The sequence below is a fragment of the Perkinsus marinus genome, assembly GCF_000006405.1.
Source record: "Perkinsus marinus ATCC 50983 genomic scaffold scf_1104296962378, whole genome shotgun sequence".
In the NCBI taxonomy this organism is placed as follows: Eukaryota; Perkinsozoa; order Perkinsida; family Perkinsidae; genus Perkinsus; species Perkinsus marinus.
Window position 1 is genome coordinate 427,760 of NW_003205427.1, and position 9,982 is coordinate 437,741.

General features: G+C 49.2%; 2 protein-coding genes and 1 non-coding gene across 3 annotated transcripts; 2 read left to right on the top strand and 1 right to left on the bottom strand.

Annotated features, from left to right (window-relative positions):
- Positions 1–530: 530 nt before the first annotated feature.
- Positions 531–787, bottom strand: Pmar_PMAR023057 (hypothetical protein; the record flags this gene model as incomplete). The annotated part of the gene is made up of 2 exons (XM_002771897.1): positions 531–565; positions 619–787. 2 exons carry the CDS (start codon positions 785–787, stop codon positions 531–533), a joined length of 204 nt encoding a protein of 67 aa, XP_002771943.1.
- Positions 788–4,063: 3,276 nt separating this feature from the next.
- On the top strand, positions 4,064–4,866 carry Pmar_PMAR023058 (ubiquitin conjugating enzyme, putative; the record flags this gene model as incomplete). Its single annotated transcript, XM_002771898.1, has 7 exons — positions 4,064–4,103; positions 4,154–4,237; positions 4,284–4,409; positions 4,459–4,546; positions 4,600–4,684; positions 4,742–4,792; positions 4,843–4,866. 7 exons carry the CDS (start codon positions 4,064–4,066, stop codon positions 4,864–4,866), a joined length of 498 nt encoding a protein of 165 aa, XP_002771944.1.
- A 1,404-nt stretch (positions 4,867–6,270) lies between these two features.
- Positions 6,271–6,352, top strand: Pmar_PMAR023059. Its single transcript has one exon. It is a non-coding gene; the product is annotated as a tRNA-Ser (tRNA).
- The last annotated feature ends 3,630 nt before the right edge of the window (positions 6,353–9,982 follow it).

The following is a 9,982-nucleotide window of genomic DNA, read 5'->3' on the forward strand; positions in this document are numbered from 1 at the left end:
CAAGCGGACAAGAAAGCAAGAGTTCTATGGTCTGCAGTACCACAGGTCCACATTACGTGCGCACGCGGAGGTTCCTCCGCGCAGTCGCTTGTTGTCACACACCGAAACGGGAGAGCTGCGAGGAGAATCTCCTCAGGAGAAATTACACCCCTGCCCCTCCCCCTGAGAATCGGTACTCTTCATCCTTCCCGAATATTGCAGGACACACCCTATAGTTATAACAAAACACAGCGAATGCCATAACAGAATAATAGAGATCGATAACTCAATAGAGGACTTACGAATGTCAGTATTGCAATGCATATCAGGAGATATGTCATACAAATCAGAAGGGATTGCTCGTTGGCAATGGTGACTACAGACTAGGGCAGGGGTAAGGAGTGCCAGCACACTCAGGCTCTGTGCTCTCGAAACACAGACTGCCATCGGCCTTTTGGAGAATACCGAAGCAAACAGGAGGATTCTGCCAACTCTTACAATAGGAGCCCCACTTTGAGGTTCGACAGCTCGTCAGATCATCACAGACATCCTCACAAGATGGAGGCACCACTGGGCAAGAGACCGGCTGGTAAACAGAGTCATCACATGAAGGATCGGTTGGTTGAAAGCAGTACTCACCGTCACCCTTCTGCAGGAGACCGAAGCATACACCGTTACCCTTGCAGTATGAACCCCAGCTGGAAGTGGCACAGGAGGGAGTCTCGTCGCAAAGCTGCTGGCAATACTCTTTGGAACTACCGAGAGCTACACCGAGGGAGGATAAGACGACGATACTGAGGAACTTCATAACGGAATGATCACGAGAAACTGAACAATCGAAGAATGAATGGCATCAGTATCAGAGACCCGAAACTCATCCACCTCGGGCGACAGAGCTATACCAACTAGCTCGAACATGTGAAATGGAGCTCAATCAGCTCAGCCGACAGATGAATGTGGCGCAGTGGTCTGTGTGATTACTCTCATGGCCTGCGTCTCGATTCTCGCAAAGACTTCGAGAACTGACAACTGCCTGGTGGGCTCATTGAGCTAGCCCGGCTGTACTGGGCTGGGCTCAGCATACGGCCATGACTGCCGTTGTACAACCATAGCTCTACAGCCCAGGTCTGCTTGGCAGGACACGGAGTCACCTACCCTGTACACCATCTCGGTATTACTGGGGCTTGAGCATGCGCCCTAGTTATGCAGCTTCAGCGGGGATTCGCTAGTAAATCGCGTTATTGAGCGACTTATGGCAATCCCACAGACCGTGGAGACAAAAAGATGGCATTGGTGCGCATCCGACTAATCGAACATTCATCATCAGTGTGGGTCCAACTTGCTGAGATTACCTTGGATCGGCTCACTCTACCAGGAATTCATCGTGAGTTCAGTGGTCCATGCTGAATTATTGCCGACTGTGGGTCCTCGGCCCCCAACAATTTCCTATACCGTATAGGGAAATGTTGGGCTAATGTATCGTATAGGTTATACGAGAGGACGCAAACCGATTGTAATCAGAAGACGAGTCCGCCTTCATATGACATCACAGTGGCGAAGTTAAAACAAGAAGTATACTTCGTGTCAACTCTTGTGAGCCAGTGTGAAAGCACCCTGTAAGACTAATAGCCCGGTCCTACGCCGCCATTGGCGAGCAAGATTCTTCGTGTCAAGTTTGTATATTCCCATGACTGAGTCAGCACGGTTTGAGTTCGAGATTCCGAGTGCTATTAGTAGTCTGATACCGCTGCGTGACAGGTTTCCCGTAGCGGGCATCCATCATCGCTATGGCACTAAGCGCGCGTTGGTTTATTGGACCATATCTGTTGGAGCGATATCCGCACTGTAGCAGTGCCACTGTACGAGTTCAAGCATAGTCACGTGACACGAGCCAGTGCTGCTGGCCTCAATTCTACTGGCCCAGTAGAATTGAAGAAGCCTCAAGAGTCTACTATGGAGTTGATGCCCATAAGTGGACCATTGATAGTAACTTTAGCAACAGCTGACACAGTCAGCGACAGTCACGACTACAACATCATATCATGCATGCTCCAACGAACTTCTGCATTCCTCACGAGTAATCTCGAGACTAATTTTCCATGTTCGTATTTCTAACGGCGAAGTCCGAACCGTAAATTGTCGAACTTGTCAGCTGTCGCGGCCCCTTATCATTCGTAGAGTCTGAATAACTAGATGTACGCGTGAAGATTGCAATTGACGAATTTTCTCCGCCGTTTCCATTTCGATGTAAGCCGCGAAAAACACATTTTTTTGCTAAAAAAAAGAAAAATTTTTCCCATTTACCTGTAGGCTGGTAGCCTTCGTAACCTGGAATATTATGGGAGTAGATCTCAGTCATGATGATCTTGTCGGAAGCCTCGCGGACATTCTTGCCCAAAGCTTGAGAAACGATCTGAACTAACTACATGATCGTGTACCCTGAAGGGCTCCTCACGGAAGGGTTGCGCACGTTGGACGGTATGAAGCCCTGATACCCTGGAATGTGTGCCTTCCCTGAACACGAGCGTCTTCACTCGCCATAATTCTCTGTAGGGGCTCACCTCTAGTTGTGCCGTCATCTAGTCCCGTTACCTTAACTGGTAGTTTGGATGCATTCCGACTGACGGAGAGGGAAGCCATCATGCGTTACCCCACCCCAGAGAGAGGAGACACCTACTCTGAGATGAGATCCCTCGGGGCGCTTCCGTAAGCTCCATAGCGCTCAGTAAACGTCGAAATGCCGGTATCCTCAGTGACGCACCTGAAACCGTGACAGTCATCTCCTTGCAGTCGCTCGTGACGGTCACCTAGCAGGAACAACAGCAGTCGATCCACCTTTGACTTGTGGCTGCGTCCCTTTTGGGCTCCAATCGCCCTGACTTCTGGAATTTATGAAGTCAGCGCGATAGGAAGTCTGAGAGGAAGCCTCGGGGAGATGGTACGGAAAATTTCACCGTCCAATGGTTCGCTCGGGACAGTTCGTGTGCCTTGCGGTCGAATTCAGTCGCTCCCTCAGGCACTTGGTCTGACCGCTTCGCCTGGCGCTGCCTATTCAACCACAACCTCAGGGTGAGTTGGGATGACCTCCTCATACCTTCGCTGTTCATACCGCTCCGCCAACTCTTTCCGTTGGACTATGCAGTCCATGTTCGTTACATTAGAATAGCTCGTACCATATCTACGAGTTGTCTACAATCAAGGTCGGAATACCCCTTCACGCTCACTCAGATCTGTCTGTGGATGTTGTGTGCCTTAGATAGGTGTGGTCGGGTTGCCGAGAGGACGCTGCTGTGGTGAAGGTCGTCACTCTGACGGGAATTTCCCTCAGGAAAAAGAGATCAATTTTCTCACATATCGTGTGGAGGCATTTTCTCATCTTGTCCTGGTTTCACTCCTGGTGGTGGTCTTTCGCTCTCTGGTAGGAATACGCTGTGTTGGGCTGCTCGCTTGATTATATAAGCCATGTTTGCGAACAAGAAGACTGTTGATGAGACTGTCGTGAAGAGATAGTTCTAATATATAGTCTTCTTCCCCCCTCGCGGAGAGACTCTCGTGTTAAACTCTGCGGTACGGTCTGAATTACTTAGAGTCTGTCATGGGCCACCACACATGGAAGACAGTCAGATGGTGTCTGCGTGCAACTTGACGATCCTCCTGGAGGACCGACATCAACAACTAAGTCGAATAGTGTCATCGTATGGTGGCCATACGATAACAGGACTCGATGGTATACACCGTACTATGGTGTAAACCATCTCGGACCTGGGAATGGGCCTGCTTGAGCTTGAACCGAAGTTTAAACGATTTCCAAACGATTATGCACTGCGCGAAAACGGTGAGCGATAATGTCCGGTTCTATTCGTCGCTCGATATAACCGTTCGAGCTAGGATTTGTTTCGTTGTCCTAAACCACGATCAAACAACTGTAGAGGGTCAACACGCATGTCGCTTCACAATCATGCAATTCTCAGTCTACTGCGTGTGCCCTCTAGCTGACCTCATTCGTATCTTACACGCTTGAACCTTGGATTCCACCGTGTCTCCTCACAGGCCCTATCGATCTCAGTTGTTTAAATCTAGTTTGATGTCTGTTGCCCGCGAACTACTCAAGAAGCAGCTCATTGGTATGGCGCATTTTGAGGCCAACTTCACGGAGCTATTTTATTTACTTCAGAGTTGACGAGGGACGACTCTTGTGGGTTCTCGGTTGGTCTTGAAGACGATTCGGATTTCTTCAAATGGCGTGTTTGTTTCGAGGGTAATAGCGGCTGTTTTTGAGGCCAGGGATCGTCAGCCGTGGTCAGGCCCACCGGACTCGCTCTATGAGGGCGGTCTCTTTTCGGCAATACTGCAGTTCCCTGAGGACTTCCCCAACAACCCTCCCGATATGCGTTTCGAGACGCCTATGTGGCATCCTAATGTTTACCCAGGTAAGATTCAGAATAGGTCCGAATGTGGCCATGCGATTTATCCTCCCAGATGGCCGAGTTTGCATATCGATTCTGCACCCTCCAGGAACTGATCAGTTTAATGAACTAGAGTCCGCAGATGAACGATGGAGGCCGATGTAGTTCTAACCGAAAGGTCGCTGGTTCAATTCCATGGGGGTGTATTTGTTAGTTTGAGCGTAGAGTCCATTCTGGTTTCTGTTATATCTATGCTGGCCTCCCCCAATTTGGACTCCCCCGCCAACGTTGATGCTGCAGTAAGTCGTGTTGAAGAGTCATTGCGAAGAGGAGGGGTTGGATTCTCTATGTGGCAGGTTGAGTTCAAGAAAGACTACCCGGCTTACAAGAAGAAAGTTCGCAGACTGGTATTACTCTGGGGAGAATCTTGAGGTCGAGCGTGTAAGATTCAATTTAGGTACGGCAGTCTATTGAAGGATAATTATCGGCATTGAAGGATATTATGACTACTCTAGCCTCTCTAGTAAATGCATTTGATGATCGTTGAAAACAGTATAATTCCTCCCTTATATGGTGCTCGTAGTAACAGTTGCAGCGATGGAGAGATACTTCTGAGGTCGGCAGGACTTGCGACGAGCATCCTTTCTATCGGGCTTGAGTTCACAGTTAGTGGGGCAATACACTCAGTTTGTGATGCGTGAAAACAGAGGAAGACTTGTACCAATGGGATCAGGGATCCATCTAGCTTTAAGAAATAACGTTCCCAGTGGGGAAAATGCTCTCTATGTGGTGACATTCACATGGGAAACTGTTGGTGGAAGGTGTTGATGTCAGTGGTATACGATGATTCGCAAGAGAGTACCATTTTTAGTACGAGTGAAATACGCATTTGTAGAACGCAACTGACAATCCCTAACATAGAGTCCGTTCTCTCAACTCAGTTAGTATTCGTCGGTCTTGTCGAGACTGCGTTCCTCCCCTGTCATCAGCCTCTTTTGTCGCAATCCGCCCCCTGTGCTCCAGACACCCTCAGGAGGTATAGATGCCGATCGCTTTCCTTTCTTAGGGCAGTGAACTGAGTATGAGTCGGACCCGAGGGTGTGCAGGTGGGTTCACTTTGTCGGGTACACCGCCGTAAAGTATCATTCCAATTGCGGCTTGGTCAAAGTCGTTCAGAGTGGAGCGGCTATGGGAAGACATCGCTGAGGAAATCGTGGCGAAGGAAGCACAGTAGAGGCCGGCATAGATGTATGATCGACATTATGGTGAGATGCTAGTTGGGGGGAGTCAAGATTAACTCCCCTGGTTGGACTTGGTTTTCGATACCGGTAGGTTGGTACGAGCTCGCGAGTTCGATTCCGCTTGAGAGTTTCCCAGTGGGTTCATTCCAACAGATGATTTAGATCACTTTGCCAATGATGCCAATGTCCTCAAGGGAGAGTTGTGATGTCTGCCCAGATAACCCCATGGGTCGAGCATGATATTCTGCCTGTCCACTGCATGAGCTCAACAGCAATGATGCCGATGAGATATGATATCTGAGATATCCTTATTCACTACGGGCCGACCTATCCTTGCTCGCAACTAAAAACAAGCAGATGTGGACCCCTTTTGGACGGGGGTTTGGCCACCGCCAAAGCAGGCTGTCACACATCACTGATGCCACATCAGCTTTGAGGGAATGCCTCTCCCATGAAGGCGCACGGACTGTGCCAGGAGTGATGAATACAGGGGCGGAGCAAGGAATCATGTGGTCGCTGTGAACTCGCTGGCTGCAATCATCATGCTTTACCTCAATGCTTTCGGTTCATTCTACTTGTCGTTTATGGAACCCCTGATTGTCATCTTACGAAATGACCGTAGAAGTTATGAGGATGTTCCTATTGACACTTTGGCCGAGTGGTTAAGGCGGCGGCCTGCTAAGCCGTTGGGCTCTACCCGCGAGGGTTCGAATCCCTCAGGTGTCGTTTAGTTGAGAACCTGGGGCATCTTCGAATTTTGAAGCCAGCTTCACTACAGCTTTCGGTTCAGTTGAGGCCTACTTATAGAGCGACAACATAGTCGTATATTCTCAGCATCAACTGTAACGTCATGTGCGGCGTGTCTCAGATTTCCGTAGTACGGAAAAGCTCAGCTCGTATGGTAGCTCACAGCGTCCTACGTTGTGAGAAGCGTTCCTCGTCTTTCAACAGGATAACGCCATCGCGAGATCCTAATATTAATTCTCCATCTCCGGTTCACGGGCCGCGGGTTGTAGTTTAGTGGTCGGGCCTGGCCTTCTGCTGCGTTCACCCAAACTCGGTAGTGATATGGAATGTGCGTCTTCCCCAACCAGTGATGTTTACGCAGTGGACAAGGTGAGTTGTGGCTGCCTCGACGACGGTTTCTCGTCGCGCACTGCGAAAGTTTCTTGTGAACTGTCACGGTGGAGCTCACGTGTCAGCTTTTGTAAAGTGTGACTTGTCAACAGTTGTGAAGCAGGTCTGCCAGGTTCACGGGAAGTAGCCTTAATTAACAGAAGAGGGATGGATGAACCCAATGATAACACTAGTATTTCATTCTCATACAGGCGGTAGGGAGCCCGAAACGATGGATGACCGATGAATGAATCTTGGGGTGAGCGTAGCGGATTCGAACCCAGTGCGAACACGCTGGTGATTCGGGTTGGTCGCGATTCGGTATAAAGTGAGTTCGGAATTCGTTCATCGGAATTCTATGTTCCCTAAGGGATCAGGATTCGGACGATTGTGAACAAATTTTCGGTAGCTTCCGTCGCCGGCTCCTACGGCGGATAGAGTTTTTAATATGCAGGCGTCATACGAATGCATAAAGGCGTGAGACGGCCCCTTTGTGGCGTCGGCGTGAGCCGCGCGAATCTAGGACCTAAGGCACAGATTGTGAGCAGGGCCTTAGAGCCTGTAAGTTAGAGGGAAATTATGAGGATAATGGCGACGAGAAGAGTCAGTGCGATATTTTCGTGGCGCAGTGAAGAACCTTTCGTCTCAACGTCTTCTGTTAAGTCATCAATTTGGACGATTATACTATAATCGTATAATCATATAATCATTACTAGCAGTTCGCGTCGCTTCGATCCGGGGGGGGGTCTCCAGCTCCTACGGAGGGGGAGGCTGTAGTGCATTTCCTGCATGGTTTTTGCACTTGGTTTGTTATGAAGTAAAGCGTGGACTCCACAGTGTGAAGTAGTAGGTGGAGGTTTCGTTGGGGTACCCTATACGACCGCCAAATGCTTTAAACTGATCATTGCTCATCATACATTGGGGCGGAGCAGCCACAAGTGAAGGATTCGCCACTCCTCTCCAGTGGAGAGAGAGTGTTATCCCTTCGGTGGGATCAGTGGTTCTGCTTCCCCCCGATGTATAGGAGGCCACTAGATCGAGTGTGGTAAACGAGTAGCTTTCACTATGAGCCACTCGAAGAGACCAGCACAGACTGTGCTGGTCGTAGCACAGACTGTGCTGCTGCAGCACAGTACAACAGATACATTCTATTATAAATGGAATCTTGAAATCTAGATGAAAACTAGAAGATAGTATAAATTCAACGCCCGAATGCAAATATCGCTTGCCTCAGTGTTCATCGTCATCGCTGGGGAGATTTTCAAGGGAAATCGTGACCAGTCAAGGTGATTTCTCGCTCGCCCCGCGCCGTTTATTCTTGCAAATAGTCAAGGCGCGGGCCCAAACAGACAATGCCCCTAGAGTTGGTGTCCCAGGTCACTACAAACCACGAAATAACATCCATAGCTGAGGTAAATAGCGTTTCTAGCACGTAATGCGGTCGGACCGCAGCGGTCCGCATCGGGCTAGGGGTTTACCCGTAATGACAGTTTTTTATTCGAGAACTTGTACAAGAGCTCGCACTTGAGTAAGACCTCGTACTTATATATGAGCTTTGCGGGTTTCGGGTTTTGTGTGTGGTAACATGCTTTCGTGAGTTTTGCACGCGTAAATACGATATCCAGGTCCTGTTTCCTAGATCCACATCTATGTTGTGAGTCACAACTTGTGACATAAGTGAAGCGTCGAGGGGCTGCTAGGATGCTACCTTCACATCAAATTGTTGCTGAATGACTTCCTTCAGCTTATTCGTCCATGCTTTTTAGGGACCTGCTCTCGGTCCACCCTTGCACCGTGTACGCGTATACGGTGTACGGTACACGTCGTATGCTGTTTCCATAGAAATTCGCCGCTTTACGGCTCCCGCCCTGGTTTTTTTGTTTCGGGCTGAACTCGGCACTCTAAAGTAGTGATGGCCAGTCTGGCCTCCCAGTCTCTTCATAGCAGGTCAATGCGCTTGATCCGCTGGCAGGTTGGTCTTCTAGACTAGCAATTTTATAGAAGCTGGCACCCCGGTCCGAATCAAGTCTTGTACGTGACCTCCTCGAAAGCTATGTGCCGTGAATGAAGTAGCATTAGCATAGTTACAGTGATAAAGATGGGTTCTGACTCCAGAAATGAAGGTATTGATATCCATATAAGTGATAAGTAACTCATCTGAATCGAGAGGTCGGTGGTTGGGTAGCACCCGGAAGGCCTTGATTGGACAAGCCAGAGGTGAAGTATCGCACGTACACTTGAGTTGAATTAGATGGCCAATGAGCCAATTATTGCGTTTACGGAATTTAATATACGTAAATTGACTAGATGGAGATGGTGTAACATCGTTCATATGCAGAGCGAGAAGAGGCGCGATAGTGCGCACTCGGTGCAAGTCGTTTGCTGAAAATCTCAGACTAGCCGAAACAACTGGCCGAACAGCTCACCTTCGAGTGGTTGCAACTCACTTGGTGCTGTATCGCAACCCTCAAGCCCTCGTTGCTTCCTAAACATTGCAGCAACGAGTTGAGATAACAACTGTTCCCCAAATTGTACAGCCCACGTGGTTCATTCAGTCGAATGAGGCTCGACTGTGAAGAATTCATTGAGAAAAGAAGAGAAACTCCCGGAACGCCTCATTGAACGCATTTAACCCAACACTGGTATGATACACAGGTCCATCGTGAATAATGAAAGATGATCTGAAACAGGATAGGCTGTCGAATCGGGCTGCCGGACCAGTTGATCTTACAGAGCATAGAATGCCGTCCGTTCCCATAGTGATAGTTAAGCAGTCCGAAATTTCTGAGCAACTCGGGTGTATGCTCAAAGAGGTGTATGCAGCCCTCTTTGAGCGAGCACCTAACCAGATCCACTGCTATCTGCAGGACTTGTACTAAACCCTGAAGCACCGCCTGTTCGCGAGAGAGTGAAATCGACACTATAAGCCATTGATGACACTACCGAGTCTGAGGGAGGGAGGCTGTATCTTCCAATGAACAGGTCCGACCTTAGGGTGTTGATATTCCCGTTACGGAGAAAGCACGGGCGGGTTTAGTCAAAAGGGGCGGGTCAAGAAACGCCGATGGGCGGAACTTCTCCTTCCGCCGCGGAAGAAGAAAATTTCGGAGGCCGGATGAAGAAACGGCAATGGGCGAAAAAATAAATTCGAGAGGGCGGGTCAATAAATGCCCATGGGCGGCATAAGAAAATTTGTGGGCGGAGCGAGAAATGTGCCGGGCCCCTACTTCCCCGACGTCT